General features: G+C 39.2%; 2 protein-coding genes across 3 annotated transcripts; one reads left to right on the forward strand and one right to left on the reverse strand.

Annotated features, from left to right (window-relative positions):
* The first annotated feature begins 81 nt into the window (after window positions 1–81).
* On the forward strand, window positions 82–11,662 carry erap1b (endoplasmic reticulum aminopeptidase 1b). 2 transcript variants are annotated; one of them, XM_047817944.1, is made up of 19 exons: window positions 82–260; window positions 567–1,082; window positions 1,220–1,358; window positions 1,545–1,679; window positions 2,619–2,739; window positions 2,939–3,093; window positions 3,789–3,902; window positions 5,503–5,634; window positions 5,839–5,997; window positions 6,320–6,477; window positions 6,984–7,063; window positions 7,331–7,514; window positions 7,626–7,785; window positions 7,923–8,107; window positions 8,685–8,846; window positions 8,920–9,060; window positions 10,712–10,793; window positions 10,876–11,105; window positions 11,139–11,662. In XM_047817944.1, exons 2-18 carry the CDS (start codon window positions 583–585, stop codon window positions 11,059–11,061), a joined length of 2,793 nt encoding a protein of 930 aa, XP_047673900.1. In that variant the 5' UTR covers window positions 82–260; window positions 567–582; the 3' UTR covers window positions 11,062–11,105; window positions 11,139–11,662. The 2 variants fall into 2 exon arrangements, with proteins under 2 accessions (XP_047673900.1, XP_047673901.1); XM_047817945.1 differs by having other exon boundaries at window positions 10,876–11,100; window positions 11,135–11,662.
* A 1,008-nt stretch (window positions 11,663–12,670) lies between these two features.
* On the reverse strand, window positions 12,671–20,392 carry gtf2h2 (general transcription factor IIH, polypeptide 2). The gene is made up of 15 exons (XM_027141829.2): window positions 20,091–20,392; window positions 19,067–19,144; window positions 18,940–18,976; window positions 18,766–18,852; window positions 18,609–18,659; window positions 18,469–18,523; window positions 17,893–17,998; window positions 17,326–17,416; window positions 17,144–17,231; window positions 16,804–16,911; window positions 14,864–14,927; window positions 14,540–14,646; window positions 14,318–14,420; window positions 13,861–13,900; window positions 12,671–13,715 (listed from the first exon to the last, which is right to left on the reverse strand). The coding sequence occupies exons 1-15, from the start codon at window positions 20,147–20,149 to the stop codon at window positions 13,605–13,607; spliced, it is 1,185 nt and encodes a 394-aa protein (XP_026997630.1). The 5' UTR covers window positions 20,150–20,392; the 3' UTR covers window positions 12,671–13,604.
* Window positions 20,393–20,410: the final 18 nt, after the last annotated feature.

Genomic DNA, 20,410 nt, shown 5'->3' on the forward strand with positions numbered 1-20,410 from the left:
ATCTATCATGGCCACCTCTGTATTCGCGCGGTTGTGTCTGCGCACTATTTGCGCATATTACTTATTAATATTGCTTAAAGTATTTATTTGATCGGTAGAGTTTATGTTATGAATTTATCTGTGCAATTATTTTGTTGTTTAAAGTTTAATCTTTTAAATAATTTCAGTGCTTTTAGCTGCGTGAGTTTCCCATGATGCATTAGATTTGCGCAGTTTTATTTTCACTTTCATTCTCTCGGATGTCGTGCAGCCGAGTCACTGTAAGTAAACATGAATGACAGACTATTCTTTATATAATACTTCATTATATTTAACCGGCGAATTATGAGATTTTGCCTGTTTTTATTTTATTAATTATGTTTAAATAGTGACTATTTTGCAGTGTTGTGTCACCTTATATCAGGGCGTGTGGTTTACAATGTGAAGGTAAATGAATCAGGAATCAGGGGAATAAATGTTAAATATCATAAATGTAAACATATTGATGGTGTGTATTCTGAAAGGATGTAATTTAAACTGTACTATAAGATACATTTGATTCATTTCCACTTCCTGGTTCTTTGCAGTTCCTGTAGAAAGAACATGGCCCTGCTGGTTTTGTTCCTCTGTTTGTCCTTTGTGTCATCATCTTGGACTGCGGCGACACCAAACCGAGAAGAACACGATTCCTCCTTCCCCAGATCGACTAGCGGAGCGACTTTCCCCTGGAACAAGATGAGGCTTCCACAGACCGTCTCTCCGTTCCATTACACTCTCCTCATCCAACCCAACCTCACCAGCCTTGACTTCAGTGGGAGCGTGAAGATAAGAGTGGACGTCCTCCAGGACACTCACACCATCGTTCTTCACAGCAAGGAGTTGAACATCACCAAGGCTGGTCTCAGAGGTTTGGCTGAAGGTCAGAGCCAAGCTCTCAGGGTGCTGGAGTATCCTGCCTACCAGCAGATTGCTCTCATCAGCGAACAAATGGTGCTGAGGAGAGGAAACCTGTATGTCATCGAGCTGGAGTTTGCAGCCAAACTGTCTGAGAGCTTCCACGGGTTTTATAAGAGCACGTACCGTGCCAGTGATGGAGAGGAACGGTGAGGAACCAGTCACGATTTAATGGATCTCTAATAAACAAGTCTGAAACCCAGTTTTGAAAAAAAATGGAATTCTTTCCACATTTTCTATAAAATATTCCACTAATTACACACGTGACTGATGTTTATGTCAACAGGGTTCTGGCTTCCACTCAGTTTGAACCAACAAGTGCAAGAGCAGCTTTTCCCTGTTTTGACGAACCCGCGTTCAAAGCCAAATTCTCTATTCAGATTCGCAGAGAGAGCAAATACTTTGCCATCTCCAACATGCCCAAGGTAACACCCACACAACATACAGTCCACAGCTCTTATCTTAGATTATCAATGAGATTATCAATCAAAACTTCACTGTTTTTGGAATTAGACATAAAAAAAATCTTTGTGGCTCAGATTACAAGCGAACACCTAATTTGGATGACGAGTCTGGGGTCTGTCTCTTCTGTCTTGTCTCATTTGTCTCAGCTGAGGACGCTGCCTATCTCAGGAGGTCTGTATGAGGATCAGTTTGATGAGACTGTGAAGATGAGTACCTACCTGGTGGCCTTCATCGTGTGTGATTTCCTGTCTATCAGCAAACACAGTCAGCATGGAGTACAGGTGAGAGCGGCACATGATTTTCACTCGAATCACACAGAGATTTTCTACAGAGACTAAATGATTTTTTTGTTCACTAAATGCGAATGATGCAGTAAATAGTCAATAATAAATCAGTCAGTACATTAGTATTTAATCAAATTATTTAGATTTCTAATAAAATTGAAACTAAAACTTTTTGAATCAGCTCTCTTGTATCTTGATGAAGATAAATGACCAAATTATTTTTCTTTGAATTCAACTTTAATTAGTGTTTTATACCGCATAATAAGAAGAAGAAGAAGAAGAAAAAGAAGAAGAAGAAGAAGAAGAAGAACAATCATCATCATCACAATACAGGATTTTTACAGTCTTTATCAATGCCATGTCTAATCCTTTTTTTTTTTATTTAAATACGTCATAACAAACACAAATATATTTATGTAAAGCTGCTTTGGGACATTGTCCATTGTTAACATTGCAACACAATTAGTTGACTTGAACTGAATATTGTAGATTATACATTTATTCAACAGAGTGACACATTGGTGAGCTAGTAAAATCGTGTCAACAAGCCTTTTGGGAACTGAAAGTAGAGAAGAGTCGACTCTTACTGGTGAAATGATTTGACTCACAGAATCCAGCTAGAATTATTGTTACTAGCTTTTAATAGTCTAATAACGCTGTTGTTTAACAGACAGAAATATTTAAAGGAAACAAAAAAAATGTATTGATGATGATGGTGATGACAGTAATGTGCACATTTTACTATTTTTCTGGCCTCTCGAGACCTTAATAGACTTACTGTGTAGTCACTGTCTTCGCACATTTACTCTTTACTTTTCTCGGCTTCTCCAGGTCTCTGTACTGAAAATGTAGATATTTTCTACTTGAAGTCAAATGTTTAATTCATGTATTTAATATTCACATATTGAAAAGAATTAATGTGTTCTGTTGTGTCAGATCTCGGTGTACACTGTACCTGAGAAGATACAGCAGGCCGAGTTTGCCCTGGATGCTGCAGTGAAGCTGCTGGACTTCTATGACGATTATTTTGACATTCCCTACCCTCTCCCTAAACAAGGTGAACATCTGAAATAAAACTGTTCCATCAGCTGCTCGACTTTGTGAATTTCTTTTCTACTTAGTTTAATTAGATTACAATCTGTAGCACAGGACCTCACCTGAGAAACCAGGTAGAGATAAAATCGTGTCTATTTGTCTGTAGTAATATTTCACAGCAGCTTTCTCTTTAGTTCCTGCTCTCTGTTTTTTCCTCACAGACCTGGCTGCCATCCCGGACTTCCAGTCAGGTGCTATGGAGAACTGGGGTTTGACCACCTACAGAGAGTCGGCCCTGCTGTTTGACCCACACAAGTCCTCAGCCTCCGACAAGCTGGGCATCACCATGATCATCGCACACGAGCTCGCTCATCAGGTGCCACACTTCCTACATGTTCCTCGGGCTTATAGCTGTTCACTTGTTTAACTTTTCATAATACAAACACTTCAACTAGCACTTCTTTCCTTATCTTTTGCATTTAAAAAAAAAAACAAAAAAAAACCTTTGACACTTTTTCATTGTAACTTTGAACAAATGTTTTAAACTCATGGTATCTTAAGTATGTAATCTAGTGAACCAGCATTAATGTATTCAATGTTAGAGATTTAAGCACTTATGTACGTCGCTCTGGATAAGGGCGTCTGCCAAATGCTGTAAATGTAAATGTAAATGTAAAAACTGAAAGGACACCAATGTGTACATTTATCTCTGAATCAAAATGTGATTTACTATAAAATGAAAGAGATTAACAAGTAAAAGACTTGTTTTTCTTTCTTTCTTTTTTTTTCTTTTCCTTTTTTTTTACTTTCATGGAGAACTTAGAAGTAATGAGGAGCTCAGTTTATTTGAAACAAGTCTCCTGATTTAAGCCTCCTAAATAATTTAATGAAATCTAAATGAAATAATTCTGATTTAATTGGCTTCAGAATAAATAATTTTTATGTTGATGTCTTTGTTATGATTATAAAATAGTAAAAAAAAAAAAAAGAAAGATCTTCTGTGAGCAGTGTCCTGTATAATACACTATGTATAAGAGATCCTCGAGCCGTGTCGTCGGTTCTCCTCCACAGTGGTTTGGTAATCTGGTGACGATGCAGTGGTGGAACGATCTGTGGCTGAACGAAGGCTTCGCTAAGTTCATGGAGTTTGTGTCGGTGAACATCACCAACCCTGAGCTGCAAGTGGTGAGTCTTTCACCTTTAACCATAAAATGAACACATTAAAGTTCGTCCCAGGCTTAACTCAGGGATTAGAATTCAGACTGTGTTTACAGTGTTTGTTTCAGGGAATAAGTTTTACTTAAACATTTTTTTTTTCAGAACCATTATTTGAAAAAAAATTACAATGATTTGTGTAATACAATTAATTCAGAGATTCATTTGAAAAACGAGTCCTTTAAAAGATTCATTCATAAAATTCCTTCAATACAATAGAAGATTATTTCAAAATGATTTATGTAACGATTCATTCTGAACCACATCAATAAGTGAGAATAGAGAAAAAGATAGAATTGAATGAAAATTAATAAAAAATAAACTAGTAACAAGTCGACTAAAGTTTTTACTTTAACACACTTGTAGATAGAAAAAACACCTCAGATGTTCAAATGTTGTAGCTGAGATATTTAAAGCAACAGTCCACAATATGGGGCAAAGAATCAAGCAAAGAACAAACCTAGCTGTAAACAAGAGCGTTTATTTTTAAACTAAAGTCATTTATTCATTTCAGTCAATAGCTATCTGACGAACATGACACACAATATTACTCAATGACATTTTAGTTAATGAGTAGAATAAATAAAATTCAGAATATAAACATTTTATTTTGATTGAAATACATTTTAAAAAACATTTTAAATAGTAACTTGAAAAAATATATAGCAACAAAAACTTTGTGGAAAAAACTGATCTCCTAAAATAATCACATTATAATATTGTAGTTATTACTGCTTCATTCGCTGTCTGTGTTTTATTTCGTCGAGCGCTTCACTTTGCTGGTGTTCAGTCACTGTTCAGCTTCACGTCACGCAGTTTAAGCAGCTAAACCCCAGACATTATTAACTAAGAACCATGAAACTATTCTTTCTGTCAGCTATTATGATCGAAAGCATGTCCACTATCGTATGAAATCATTGTGACAAGCCTTAACAGCACTTCCATAAGTCAAAGGGTGTGTAGTAAAAGGAGGCTATAGTTTATACATGCTAGGTGTATTAATATATAATCATACATGTCTATGACATTAAAGACCATAATCTTTTTATATGATGGCCTACTGTTTGCAATTTCAGATTCTTCAACATGTCACAACAAAATAAAAAAAACAACCCAGAAACGTCAGATGTCCTAAGAGACCATGCATTATTATATTCTTTCTTTCTTGTTTTGTCATGATAACGATTTAATGTTCTTCTTAAAAATATTGTTCTTTTCTTCATCATTTTTAGTACAGTAAATGTGCGACAAAATGAATACCAAACAGTTGACAGTATTTATGAGAATAAAGGCTTAATGTTTTGATAATCCATTAAAAATTACAAATGGGGAGATTACATACAGCGCTCAGGAGAAAATTAAGTCATGATCACGAAAAAACAACTTTTGTTATGTTGAGATAACGAGAAAACAATAATAATAAAAAAGCCTCTTAGGACTTCTGTTGAAAAATAACATTAAAATATAAAAAATAACATTGACAAATAAATCTAAAAAATAACGTTAAAATAACAAAAGTGATATTCCTTAAATTGTATGTAGATGTGACGGTTTGTGTTGTCTTCTACAGGAGGATTATTTCCTTGCAAAGTGTTTCGAGGCGATGGAGGTAGACTGTTTAAGCTCCTCTCACCCCGTGTCTTCCCCTGTGGAGAACCCTGCTCAGATACAGGAGATGTTTGATGACGTGTCGTATGATAAGGTTCGACAGCAACATTGTGCATCAATAACAGTTAATAATAACGATTATTGCAGTGTTGTGTTTTTAGCCCTGGAGTTTTAAAGCTTTATTTTAAGTTTGTGTGTGTGTGTGTGTGTGTGTGTGTGTGTGTGTGTGTGTGTGTGTGTGTGTGTGTGTGTGTGTGTGTCTGTGTGTGTCTGTGTGTGTCTGTGTGTGTGTGGTCAGGGTGCATGTATCCTGCACATGTTGAGAGAGTTCCTGAGCCCAGAAGACTTTAAGTTGGGGATTGTTGCCTACCTGAAACGCTACAGCTACCAGAATACCGTCAACACACACCTGTGGGAGAGTCTAACTGCTGTGAGGAGCATAAACACTGGTGTAAATGTAAGATTTATATATAAATAAACAACATACATCAGTATAATTTGTCATTTTAAAACTAAACTGTAAATAAATAAGTAAAATGTCTAGATTGCAGACAAAATACCGTACAAATTAAGTCTGTTGTGAAACTTAAAAAATTTAAAAGTGAAACCTAAGTAACAGTTTAGCTTACAGACTTAATGTGACTCCTTAGTGATGGAACATTTAGGGTAAAACAAAATGTACAGCTCTGTCTGATCATCATAACTTAAGGTAAATGAGTAAAAATTAGCTGTGTCAGTTTGTCAGGTTGTGAATAAAACTGTGTGTCTGATTCTCACAGAAGCAGCGCTCCGAAGACAAGGTGGACGTCCGGGAGATGATGGACACGTGGACCCTGCAGGAAGGCTTCCCGCTCATTACGGTGGAGGTCAGAGGTCGTGAAGTGTACCTGAGTCAGGAGCGGTTCCTAAAAGGCGGAGACTCGTCCCAAACCTCTGGGTGAATACAGCACTAAGATCTCACAAACCAGGCACTCACACAAAAAATGCATGCAATGAGACAGTAGAGGTTTATTTTAATCTTTTAAGCTTTATTTACAGTTTAAAAAATGTGCTGAGCAAACTCATCACTGCAGCTGTAGTTATACGTGTAACTTATGTACTTATCATGATATTTAAAATACTGTATAATGTCTATTTAACCGGTGTGAAAGTCAAGTTAGAGACGTTTAACATTCCAAGCAGTGTTAATTAATTATATTCTCTTGTATAGTTAATGGTTCTTTATAGAGCTTCTGTGATGGGGAAACAGTGAGAGAAAGCATATGTGTGTGTGTGTGTGTGTGTGTGTGTGTGTGTGTGTGTGTGTGTGTGTGTGTGTGTGTGTGTGTGTGTGTGTGTGTGTCTGTGTGTGTGTGTGTGTGTGTGTGTGTGTGTGTGTGACTGACTACAGGCTTGTGGTGTTTCTGTGCTCCTGTTTACTGACTGCTCCTGTTTTGGAAACAGATTCCTGTGGCATGTTCCTCTGACATACATCACCAGCAGCTCAAACACAGTGCATCGCTTCCTGCTGAAGACCAAGACAGGTTTGTACAAACACACACACACACACACACACACACACACACACACACACACACACACAGAACTAAACAGGTGGCAATAACCTTCCTTTACAGTTATTACATTAATCTTATAGTTCCAGTATAAAAGCCAAAGCAAAGCTCACACACCAAACATATTTTGTCTAATTGACTACATTTGGGGTAAAAGGGTGGAAATTGTGTACTTAAATTTTGGTCAGCTTATTTCTCTAATATATCCTATTTATTCCTCTTCTATCCTGATGGCAGATGTGCTGTACCTGCCTGAGGAAGTGGACTGGATCAAGTTTAACGTGGACATGAGCGGATATTACATCGTCCATTACGAGGGCTCGGGCTGGGGTGACCTCATCTCTCTGCTCAAACACAACCACATGGCTCTGAGCAGCGAAGACCGGACCAGTCTCATCAACAACGCCTTCCAGTTGGTCAGGTTAGCTGCCTCCCTGTCGATCTTAAATCTAGCTTCATCAGGTATCATTTCTTATTATCAATCTTATAAGTCACGGTACATTTTCAAGTAATCCTTCACTCTGTTGGACAGCGTGGGGAAGCTGCCACTGGACAAAGCTCTAGACCTGTCACTGTATCTGAGCCAGGAGACAGAGATCATGCCCGTGACTCAGGGCTTCAGTGAGCTTGTGCCACTTTACAAGCTGATGGAGAAGAGAGACACACTGCAGGCCCTGGAGACCCAGATGAAGGTCAGTCATGGATCATACAGAAATTTTAAAGATGATGGCTACAGAATTTTGTAACGGTATTACATATGTGCTGTACATACTTGTGACTCTCTCTTAGAGAATTCTAATCTCAAATGTGCCACAAATGTGTCACACAGAGCTACATCGTGCACCTGTTTCACAAGCTGATTGACAAGCAGGTTTGGAGTGATGATGGAACAGTGTCTCAGAGAATGCTGCGCAGTTATCTGCTCCTGTTCGCGTGTGTCAGGGGTCACCCACCCTGCATCTCCACCGCCAGTGAGCTCTTCAACAAGTGGAAGGAGTCTGATGGCAAAATGAGGTAAGCGGTCATCTAGATAGATGTAGTTGTGTGCAAACGCTTGTGGTCTCTCTCTGTCTTAGTTACTCTCTGTCTATCTCAAGCTTGCTTCTATAGACAGACAGGGTAGTATGGGGGCACAACTAGTTTTACTTGTTAAACAGTAAAAAAAAAAAGGCCAATAAACTATCTGTCTATACCGCAGTGTCAGTGCCCATGTATCAGTGAGGTGCTTAGAATCACCTGAATATATTCTTGAAAATGTTCAGGTTGAGACCTTCACCAAAAGTCACAGTCTCATATACTGTAGCATATTATATGAGACTGTAATAAATGCTGTTGATCCCTGGAATTCTTGCTGAATTCTCACCAGGTCAGTGCAGGTTCCAGATGATGAGGATCAGTAGAATCAGTAGAATCAGTTGCTATGCTTCTTTAAGAGATTTTATTGTATTTTTGTAGATTTTAAATCTCCTTAAAATTTTTTACAGTACCTTTTCCCCCAGAATGACGAATTCAAGAGCGCTTTAGGATATCAGTGTGTATCTCGATGTTTAGCCTTTAATCGTTACTGTAAATTATTTTTCTCTTGTTGCAGTCTTCCTAACGATGTGAGCCTGGCAGTGTTTGCGGTCGGGGCTCGCACTGAGGAAGGATGGAACTTCCTGTTTGAGAAGTATCGTGAAACACTCTACACATCTCTGAAGATCCGGATCAAGTCAGCGCTGTCTATCAGTCCTCTTGCTCACAAACTAAAATGGTGAGATCTTGAAAGTATGACAGTTTGTCTAAAACTTGTATATTAAAAATAATAATAATAATAATCTCTTTAGGATGATGGAGCAGAGTTTAGAGGGTTCGGTGATGAAGACACAGGACCTGCCCTACGTTGTGGTGTCCATCAGTAGAAACCCTAAAGGTTATAAACACGCCTGGGACTTCCTGAGGGCAAACTGGGACTCGCTGGTGAAGAAGTGAGTAGAATATTTTGTAGCTTTTTAAACAACCGAGAGTGTGTCATGATGTTCTATTATGTAGTTATGTATTATGTAGCTGAACACAAATCAAATTGTAAACTGAGTTCTAAGTTCACAAACCTGTGACTATTACATAGTGTAGTTTAGACAGACTCTGACCACTTGTTTGTAGTTGTGTGATTTCCTTTTCATGTTGGTTTGTGTTTCTGATTGGCTGCTGGTAGGTAAAGATGGTGGTAAGGATTCACACATCTTTGTGAAACTTTAGATCTATGTGCATCATCTGGTACTGGATCTAGCACCAATGTTTGCAGTATCTGTGGTGCTACCGAAATTCTCATAATTGCTCAATTTCATCACTCCAGGTGCACATTATGGTGCAAAGCACGCTTACATTTCTTTTTGATATCTTCCACTGTTACAGTATGTATCTTTTATCGTCTAGCAGAACACAATCGGATGGCCAGCTAACTTAATAGTTTACTATAATGTTAGCTTACCTTTGTAAAGCAAGAGGCACTAACCAAATTAAAGAAGTATAGATCCAACATCACTCAACATTGACCTGATTCTTTACATAAAGAAGCTGTGTTCTGAATTAAGAAAAACCAAAAACACCATAATCCCATTCTAGCTCTTCTCAGGGCTCTGGGGGAGCAAAGTGTGGCTAAGAACCAAAGACCACACACACCTGAGCCTCTGGCACTATACACTACACCACAGCATGGCAGGCACAATGATGTAATAAAGCCTGCCCTAGATCTCCCCCATAGGTATAGAGACTCAACTTTGACTTTTGTCCTAATAAAGAGCTTCAGGTAATGTTCACATCAAACATCAGAATGAAGACAACATGGCACTTTAGTGATTTTTAACCAAGGCATTGTTGTTGGTCTCACATGGACTGGTTTGAGTATTTCTGAGCGCTGAACCACAACCAGCTCAAAGAATGTGCCATTAATTAAGACAAAACAATAACAAACAGCACCACCTATCTTATAGTGGTAGAGTAATATCTTTTGATTATAGCATCAGATATTTATCTTGTCCATGAAGAATTATATTGTTGTAGCTCAACAATCTATGGTGCTGAGTTTATGGCTGTATTCTTCTATCATGTATGTAATAACAATACATACAACAATAAACATTTAATTTGGGGCAGATTCTGGTGAGAATCTTTATTGTGCCTGTATGTTTGACACCACTGTTTAAATGCTTGTGTGATGTTAGTCACAACTACAGTCTCGCATGATGCTCATGTTGGTGTTCCACAGAAAGCGGCATGACTGAGGATCCATCACACTGATTGTCATATTTACTTATTACTGTGCCAGAACACTATAGTCTACTACTGTCATCCATATCATATCATCCTTTTCCCACTCCCACATTGTGCTATATTTAAAGCTCAATATACAGATCAAACCTATCACCTGGCCTGTATCTCATGCACAAGCTGTGTCTTGCTAGTTAGTGTTGAATTAAAATCAAAATGAGTGTTATAAACAGTTATAAATTAAAACATTCCACATCAATAAATAAAACCTTTTAAATGGCTGGAGTTCTTGCCGGAAACTATTTCTAGCATTTCTAACTTTGTTTTAAACGGTGTCTCTCCAGCTTGACCACAGATTCTGTCTTTCAGGTTTGACCTGGGTTCCCACTCCATAGCACACATGGTGACGGGCGTGACCAGCCAGTATTCTACCAGAGAGAAGCTGGAGGAGGTACGTATTAGAACATGTATCTTGCTTCTGCTCATGCATAAGGTTCTATGTGAGCTCATCTCCGGTCTCTGTGCTCTGACAGATTCGCAGCTTCTTCGGTTCCCTGAGTGCTGAGACGGGTGCTGAGCTCAGGTGCATCCAGCAAGCGCTGGAGAACGTGGACGAGAACATTCGCTGGATGGACAAGAACCTGCCTTTGCTGCAGGCCTGGCTGGATAAAAACCATCCGGAACAACAGAAGCGATACGACTTGCACACTGACCTGTGAAGAGACAAAATCAGCCAAATTGTGAAACGTTTGTGTGTGGGGGGGAGAGTGTGTGAGAGAGAGAGTGTGTGAGAGAGAGAGTGTGTGAGAGAGAGAGTGTGTGAGTGTGAGAGAGATTTATCTTTCACTTAGTAGACTTGAAATGTTTTTAAATAAATAAGTGGGGTTTTGGTACTGCTGTTTTCCATTTTTTTGGTCAAACACAGCAGTGTGATTAAAGTTTTTTGTTTCTTTTTTTGCCTATTTTATTTGTCGCACTAAATAGGCTCCTAATGTCACTGTTATTTTTTAAAGACACTTGTGAAATAATTTGAGAAATATTTTTTTTCTGTTCTACTGGGTTATATTTTACATTGTATTTTTGTGCCGAATTCAATTAAATTAAATATAAATTTTCAAATAAAACTCTTTTCAAATTGACACAGTCTTGACACAGCTACAAATAATATAAAAACATATCACATATTAACTGAATCACATTGTACAGTCATCTTCATGTTGCTGCTGAAGGAGGGAACAAAGCCCCGCCCACAGTACTTGATTGACAGCCACAGAGTTTTTATTTTGCCCTTAAAAAATGTATAATAAAAAAAAATCATAATGATCATAACAAAAATGTTGCTTTTATTTTTACAATACTGCAGAATCAGACCAAGTTTAATGTTAGAAATGAAAATGTTAAATTGGCTGATTTATATTTTTACTTACATAGACACATTGCACGTATAAACAAACACACGGATGAATTATTGTTCTCATAATTATCAGTGAATCGTTACTTAATGATCGTTATATAAAGTCGATAACATGCATAACATGTATAATAACAGGTGTTAGCATAGTTAGCTAGACAGAAGTTTGCTAGCGTTAAATAAACCGTGTAGAAACTCTGAATTCCTCACCAGACTTCACCTCCTCCATGTTGGACTATCGCTCATGTTTATTCTCACTTTACTACATTTCTTCTTATGTTTTGGTTTTTGAAAGAAAATCAGTCTAGCCCTTATGTGTATTTATCGCTATCTGCTGGTCTGTCATGGTTATTTTTAATCACTTTTTTCAATTCAATTCAATTCAAGTTTATTTGTATAGCACTTTTTACAATTGGCATTGTCTTAAAGCAGCTTTACAGAACATAAACATAGAACAAAAGGTTGATATATATGAAAGGTTGATTTATATGAAAAGGTTCATATAAAGAATAATATAAAGATTAATATAATACAAAATTCAAGAGCAATATTAGATATATTTATATATGTAGATTTTTTATTTTGCTTTCATAAAGTGCTTTGAGATGTTCTTTTAAAGGCGCTATAGAAAATAAAGGTTATTATTATTATTATTATTATTATTAATATATGAGACACTCATATACACTCAGGACTTTTTTGTGAAAATCCACAACATTAAAAGGATGAAAAGCAGTTAGAGTCGTTATTTAATAAACAAACTATTGTTCTGTAAGAGTAATTCACTAAAACAGTCTCAGTGCATTATGGCTGACCCAGCGCTTTCACCCAAACCACCTAAGCTAGGATATGTGAGGAAGGTATTGTACTGTAATGTATGTGACAATAGACACATTTTTCTAACATTATTTCCAAGCTGTTTTCTGAACCGGTTTTATTTTGGATTCAGACATCAAAAAAAATGCATTACAGCAATATGAAGGAATCACAGCTGTTGTGTTACAACTTATTTACACTTTGGCTAATTAAAGCTGTCTCTACCACACAGCAGAAAGATTTACACCCTGTTAAAAAAGTTCAACTCCAAAATTCAAGTTAATGATAGACAGGAATGAAAGTTTGCTTGAAAGAAACATTTCCTCATAAAATTTATAGATGGTGAACAGGACTGGATTTATAAAACACTCAGTATACTTTCTGAAACCATAACACTGACTTTTGGTCTGGAAGAATGCAGTTTTCCACCAGGATTTTCAAAGAGACTTAAAAAAGGCCACATATTAATTCATTGGTTTTTTTTTTATCATGTTTTTCATATCAACCTGGTAAAACGAGTGAAGGCTAACATGTGCTTCATAAAGCACTAGCTTCCCTCCTACATACAGGAGCTCACTGATGACTGGTGTCTCTGTGACTGACAGGTGAGCGAAAATATGCCCCTTCCACCCACAGGCTGTTTGTCTCCAGGCTCTTGGAACTTCATCCACCCAGCTATTTATCACCCAGTGCACATAATCCAGCTAATCAGGATCTCCAGGAGTGCATTTAAGGTTATGAGGTGTGTGTGATGTTTTGACAGGAGTCTCCGTGCCCCGATTTCTGATGTGCATGATGTAGTTTAGTTTACCCACATTTCACATCATTTGAGGTTCATGTAGAAAACATATATTTGTAAAAGCACCATGTTCTGTTTAATGTAATACATGACCAGAACGTGAACATACAGACACACACTCACACTCGAAGTAGCTTTTTCATTGAAAGCTGTAACTTTGACACGGACTCCTGAAGAGATCCTGCAGTAGAAGAAGGTTCTCTGAGTTTTCTGTGTGTGTGACTTAAACTGTGTCCTCATGAAGCCCCCTGTTTCTGTATGCAGCATGGACAACAGTGCAGCGTGTCGTGAATGAACACATCACACTCCACACAGAACACACTCACACACAGAGGACACTTGAACACCTGCAGAGAGAAAGGGAGCAAAAGAGAGAGGGAGCAAGAGTGAGAGAGAGAATTTAACAGGAGATGAGGGGCCCATAAGATAAACCCTGAAAATTTACACATGTATAAAATAAACCACTAAATGAACAAAAGACGTGGAACTCACACTTTTATCCTTCAGCTCTCCCTGACAGGCCTGACAGAACCTGAGTGTGGAGGAAAGTATGTTAATGTGTGTAAAATGTGTTAAAAGAAGTAAAAACACAGAGCAGGAGCACAGCTGAGCAGATATTTCTTTGGTGGTAGATCACTGACATAATGATCAGCACTAGAATGAACACCATCACTGTCACCACCATCATCATCATCATCATCATCTCCTCTCTAATTGTGTCTCTCACTGCCCTTTATTTACCAGATAGTTAACTGTAGAAAACAGGAATGTCTAGTGTGTTTATGAAGACAGTATTTACTTCTATTATTTGTTTTAAGGCCCAAACCTTTACATCGACTCAACAGTCTCTGACAGGTAAAACCCCAGGAGCTAGCAGTGTTCTCCAGTTAGCTGAGTGTTTATGAGTTTTATCACAACACATTAAACACTGTATGTCACTAACACACACCTGTCACCTGTGTGCTCTTCTAAAGGACGCTCCTGAAACGCTTCCAGGGGAAAAAGGTGATGGAAGGAACGAGCCAGGTGAGGGGCGGAAACCAGCGTCAGACCTGAGGATCACACACACACACACACACACACACACAAGCACGCTCAGAGAGGTATCTGCTCATACACTCACACACCATCAGAGCTATATGAGCACAGAATGTGTAAAATCAGGACTTACCACAAACTTTACACTCGACAGGCAGCTCAGTGTATTTGGCTCTGCACTGGGGACAGTAATAACCTCCAAGACTGAGACCTGGTGCTCCGTCTGAGCTCTCCAAGTGCCTGAGAAACACATTTGTGTTCATTAAAACTTTGATCAGTCAGAACTCACCAGGTAACTCAAACCACACACACACACACACACACACATCCTGTGAAACCTTCCAGATTATTATATTTACTTCTGTGTGGAGATACACACTTTAGAGTGTGTCTTCTACATTCAAAACTCAGGACGGTTCTCACTGGTTCAGTGTGTGATCATGTGATCAGTACTTACGACATGCTGAAGGAAGGCTTGGCGTCTTGATCTGATGTAGAAGCGATAAAGTGCTGAGGGAAACCTGAAGAGAAGACAGAAATACAGCATATGCATCAGTGTGTATCAGTCACAGTAAAGGGGGTGTGTGCTCAGTGTGTGTGTCAGACACAGTAAAGGGGGTGTGTGCTCAGTGTGTGTGTCAGACACAGTAAAGGGGGTGTGTCCTCAGTGTGTGTGTCAGACGCAGTAAAGGGGGTGTGTGCTCAGTGTGTGTGTCAGACACAGTAAAGGGGGTGTGTCCTCAGTGTGTGTGTCAGTCACAGTAAAGGGGGTGTGTGCTCAGTGTGTGTGTCAGACACAGTAAAGGGGGTGTGTCCTCAGTGTGTGTGTCAGACGCAGTAAAGAAGGAGTTTCCTCAGTGTGTGTGTCAGACACAGTAAAGGGGGTGTGTCCTCAGTGTGTGTCAGACACAGTAAAGGGGGTGTGTCCTCAGTGTGTGTGTCAGACGCAGTAAAGGGGGTGTGTCCTCAGTGTGTGTGTCAGACACAGTAAAGGGGGTGTGTCCTCAGTGTGTGTGTCAGACACAGTAAAGGGGGTGTGTCCTCAGTGTGTGTGTCAGACACAGTAAAGGGGGTGTGTCCTCAGTGTGTGTGTCAGACGCAGTAAAGAAGGAGTTTCCTCAGTGTGTGTGTCAGACACAGTAAAGGGGGTGTGTCCTCAGTGTGTGTCAGACACAGTAAAGGGGGTGTGTCCTCAGTGTGTGTCAGACACAGTAAAGGAGGCGTTTCCTCAGTGTGTGTCAGACACAGTAAAGGGGGTGTGTCCTCAGTGTGTGTCAGACACAGTAAAGGGGGTGTGTCCTCAGTGTGTGTGTCAGACGCAGTAAAGGGGGTGTGTCCTCAGTGTGTGTGTCAGACACAGTAAAGGGGGTGTGTCCTCAGTGTGTGTCAGACACAGTAAAGGGGGTGTGTCCTCAGTGTGTGTGTCAGACGCAGTAAAGGGGGTGTGTCCTCAGTGTGTGTGTCAGACACAGTAAAGGGGGTGTGTCCTCAGTGTGTGTGTCAGACACAGTAAAGGGGGTGTGTCCTCAGTGTGTGTGTCAGACGCAGTAAAGAAGGCGTTTCCTCAGTGTGTGTGTCAGACACAGTAAAGGAGGCGTTTCCTCAGTGTGTGTGTCAGACACAGTAAAGGAGGCGTTTCCTCAGTGTGTGTGTCAGACACAGTAAAGAAGGAGTTTCCTCAGTGTGTGTGTCAGACACAGTAAAGGGGGTGTGTCCTCAGTGTGTGTCAGACACAGTAAAGAAGGCGTTTCCTCAGTGTGTGTCAGACACAGTAAAGGAGGCGTTTCCTCAGTGTGTGTGTCAGACACAGTAAAGGGGGTGTGTCCTCAGTGTGTGTGTCAGACGCAGTAAAGAAGGCGTTTCCTCAGTGTGTGTCAGACACAGTAAAGGAGGCGTTTCCTCAGTGTGTGTGTCATACACAGTAAAGGGGGTGTGTCCTCAGTGTGTGTGTCAGACGCAGTAAAGAAGGCGTTTCCTCAGTGTGTGTGTCAGACACAGTAAAGGGGGTGTGTCCTCAGTGTGTGTGTCAGACACAGTAAAGGGGGTGTGTCCTCAGTGTGTGTGTCAGACACAGTAAAGGGGGTGTGTCCTCAGTGTGTGTGTCAGACACAGTAAAGGGGGTGTGTCCTCAGTGTGTGTATTAGACACAGTAAAGGAGGCGTTTCCTCAGTGTGTCAATCACAGTAAAGGAGGTGTGTCCTCAGTGTGCATCAGTCATAGTAAAGGACGCCTTCTCATTTCTTAACGCCTTCCATATATCTCTTTATATACCTCATATTTTAGCCGTGTTTGTCAAATTCCATCATCATTTTGTCTCTCACACACTGTCCGAGTGTGACTCTGTGGGGAATTATGTGTTAACTATGACGTGTGAAAGCTGCCATTCTGCTACATTACCCATGCGGATAAGTGAGCACTCCGAGGATGAGCTGGCAGGAGGAGGCTTCACATGGAACGTCAGCAGCTCCTTGAAGTGGCTCTCGTCAAGGATCACGTTGTAGCTTCCTGTTAAAACACACGGCACATTTAGGTTCCATTGATCGGATAATCTAATCCGATCTGCCGTTAACACATCAACAATTTAAACCCAACCCTGTTCTCAGAGCTCCACCGATAATACTGGCTTTATTACACATCACCGAGGTGTGTTCACATGTTTTACCAGCACAGAACTGGGTCATGAGGAGGAGAAGCAGGTAATGAGAGAGGAACCTCAAAAAAACACACACACACACACCTCCTGTTTCTCTGGTGAGAACCGAACACACCCGAACCTCGGCAGACAATCCGATCACAGAAACTCGGATTTTAAGCGATTTCAGGGTCTGTTTCCAAGAAAAGACATGCGATTAGACAAATAGGTCAGTGTTTGATTTTAGAACATACCGTGTGTGCCTTTGTATATTGCTGATGTTGTACCTTAATGAGGTCATAGATGTTGGCTGGATCACAGGTGGTCAGACTGCTGAAGATGACCAGAATCTCTCTGCTGGTATGTCCTGGCATGTGTCTACACACCCACAAATAAGAATCAATTCTTCAGGATTCAAAATGACTCACTGCCCTTTTATATAAACTAGACAAAGCTTGTGAGATTTTGACCAGTTGATTACTGCTTCTGGCCAAAAGTAGGCAAAGAAATGAAGTTGTAATCTGATTTCAAACATGCAAAACATAATGACTTATCCCTGTATAGTAAACTTTACTGCATGAATATTACAGTGCTACTTATTCATATAGAAAATACATTTCCAGCACAGGGTCATCCCTCTCTTGGAATCATTCACACAGCTAAGAGTCAAACATGACAGAACATTCACATACATCAACAGCGCTCAAGTTTCAGTGTGAATTTGCTGTTGAATTTTCATTGAATTAAATTACAATGTAAATGTATTTATATTCACATATACATCGGCCAGAGTCACCTAAAAGAGATGGATCTCTCTAAAAAATTTAAATCTCTGCTGTAAATTCTCCACCCACTTGAGTGTCTGCATGGCGATGCTGAGGGCGTTGTACAGAGACGGTTCTCCCACACATCCTGAGTCCCTGGCTTTCTTCAGCACTGCTGTGTGTTTCTTAGGGTTTCCTGGTTCAAGAAGAAGAATTGTTAAAAAAAAAAAAAAAAACTCAGAGAATATCATGATGAAATATGACTGACTGAAGGCTGTGCTGTAGCTCATTCACAAACTCCGTGGTTTTCCCAGAAGACAATTAAAACATTCCTTACAACAAATTCTATCTATCTGATAATATTAATTTCAGAATGATTTCTACTTACTAGAACATTTCCTTTATTTTATTTGCGTTTGCTGTTTATTTATTGCTTTTTTTGTAAAGCAGTTCAAATGGCATTTAATGCACAAAAGCTGCTACAAAGAATTTGACTGCTATTATTATTATTATTATTATTATTATTATTAATAATAATACTATTAATAGAAGTAAGTATTGATAGAAGCAGTAGTATAATTAACATTATTATTGTTGTAGTAAAAAGAACATTTACTGAAGAAGAAGAAGAAAAGTGTGTGATAAATCTCAGTGCATGTTATTTACCTGCAAGGTCAGTGAGTTTCTCAGCTCTTTTGTTCTTGGTGGTGATGATACCAATCTGCAGAAAAGAATCATCACTAATTAAAGAAAAAAAAACTGCACAAACTGATATCACATCTATACTTTAAAAGTCTACATGTTACCTGACTGATGGGGTTCTGGTCAAAATATTCATCAACAAAATACTCCATGAGCTGAGGAGGAAACAAGAGCATAAGTGAGTGTGTGCATGTGCGTGTGTGTGTGATTATTTCATGAGTATTAATTTCAGACAGCAAGTACAAGGACGTCAGCTCTCACCTTCAGAGTGGATGTGAGTCTGTTGGGTTTCAGGTCCTGGTCCTCCATCGTCCGAGACGAGTCGATCACCACGTACAGGTGACGCATCTGCACACAAATTACAGCAGGTTAATGACAAAACACTAAATCTTTTTAATTAGAAAATAGAAGACCACATTAAGAAGAAGAACTCACCATTCCCAGCCGAACCTGCCCATGACTTTCGAACACCCTAAAACACAACACGGGGAACATCAGCACTCACATTTTCATGGAGTTTAAAATAATACACATCATACACACTCTTCTCCTTCATGCACACCTCTTGCGTTTGGCCTCAAAGAGAATGTCCTCTACAGTGGCTTTCAGGGACCCCGACTCATCCTCCTTCAACACCTCCCTGAGTACAGACAACAACAAAAAAAGGTTTAATCATGAATCAAGAGTTTAATCATGAATTCAACAGGTGATTTATCCAAGTCAGGGTCACAGCAGATCCCAGGAACACTGGACATGAGGCAGGAACACACCTTGGATAGAAGGGGAAGCCAGTCCAGCCTTTGTGTACCATGCAGACACATGTGGGGAAAATCTACACATCTTAAATCCAGTGTGTTAGCAGGTATAAAGTTATATACTAATGACCAGCAGGTTATGGATTCAGACCTCATGACTGACACTCACAATCACAGTTTCTTTAGATGTACAAAATGAAAAATGTATCTACTATAAAGACAAGTTTATTATTAATCTTTATTCAATCACACCTGCGATTCATTTAATAGCACAGATTTTACATGAGTAGAGAAAAACAGCCTTAACAACAACTTACATTCAAGTTTGAATTTAATAAGAAATCTCCCTGGATCTGTTCTCTTTTATTTACACATAGATCAGAATCAGGTTTATTGGCCAAGTGTGTTGACACACACAAGGTGAATTTGGTTCCAGCTGTTTGTGACTCTCAAAAGTACAGACATAAATAACACTATACTATACAAACTGTACAAGACAATGCAGACGATGAGATACAATATAGACAGAATGAGTATTACATATGAATATAGAATATGACCGATCAGTTATGTACATAAAGTGTGAGAGCGCAAATAACAGTATTGTGCAATATTATGCTTTTTGTACAATATATAGCAGCAGTAGTGTGTGTAACATATACAGATGATTTGATGACTGACAGTCCTGATAATGCAGTACTTATAGATATGAAGCAGTGAATAGAATTATGGGGAATTGTTGGTCAGTGAACACCTGGACTGCCCAAGGACATAAGCGGGGATTCTGTTTGTCGACTTCTAAACAGTCAGAAGAGGTTAATATTCACCCACCATGTCCGTTCATATCCTCCTTCCCAGCGCTTTGCTCTCTCCGGTTCCTCATCCATCATTTTCTACACAATTACACGAAACTAATATAAACAGTAAACAAACCAGTGACTGCGGCTTTTAGTTAGCTGTCTAATTTCACAAACTAAACAAGTCGTTTAACTTCATGTGCGGAGGATAGTTTTCAAAAACGAAACACTAACTAAAGTTAATAATATTTAGATATAAAATTGGCACGTTTATACATTTAATGAACTAGCTGCAACACTTAGCAAGCGCTTCGTTCGTTCCCATGCGTGTGCCACACCATAATCATTCCCCCC

The sequence above is a fragment of the Tachysurus fulvidraco genome, chromosome 9 (genome assembly GCF_022655615.1).
Source record: "Tachysurus fulvidraco isolate hzauxx_2018 chromosome 9, HZAU_PFXX_2.0, whole genome shotgun sequence".
Lineage (NCBI taxonomy): Eukaryota > Metazoa > Chordata > Actinopteri > Siluriformes > Bagridae > Tachysurus > Tachysurus fulvidraco.

Coding starts and splice junctions, on each gene's coding strand:
- erap1b (XM_047817944.1), top strand. CDS start 583: ATGGCCCTGCTGGTTTTGTTCCTCTGTTTGTCCTTTGTGTCATCATCT. Junction 1,680..2,618: donor ACAGTCAGCATGGAGTACAG/GTGAGAGCGGCA, acceptor CTGTTGTGTCAG/ATCTCGGTGTACACTGTACC. Junction 8,108..8,684: donor GAGTCTGATGGCAAAATGAG/GTAAGCGGTCAT, acceptor CTCTTGTTGCAG/TCTTCCTAACGATGTGAGCC.
- gtf2h2 (XM_027141829.2), bottom strand. CDS start 20,149: ATGATGGATGAGGAACCGGAGAGAGCAAAGCGCTGGGAAGGAGGATAT. Junction 19,145..20,090: donor GGAGGATATGAACGGACATG/GTGGGTGAATAT, acceptor GTCTGTACTCAG/GGAGGTGTTGAAGGAGGATG. Junction 18,524..18,608: donor ACCAGAACCCCATCAGTCAG/GTAACATGTAGA, acceptor TCTTTTCTGCAG/ATTGGTATCATCACCACCAA.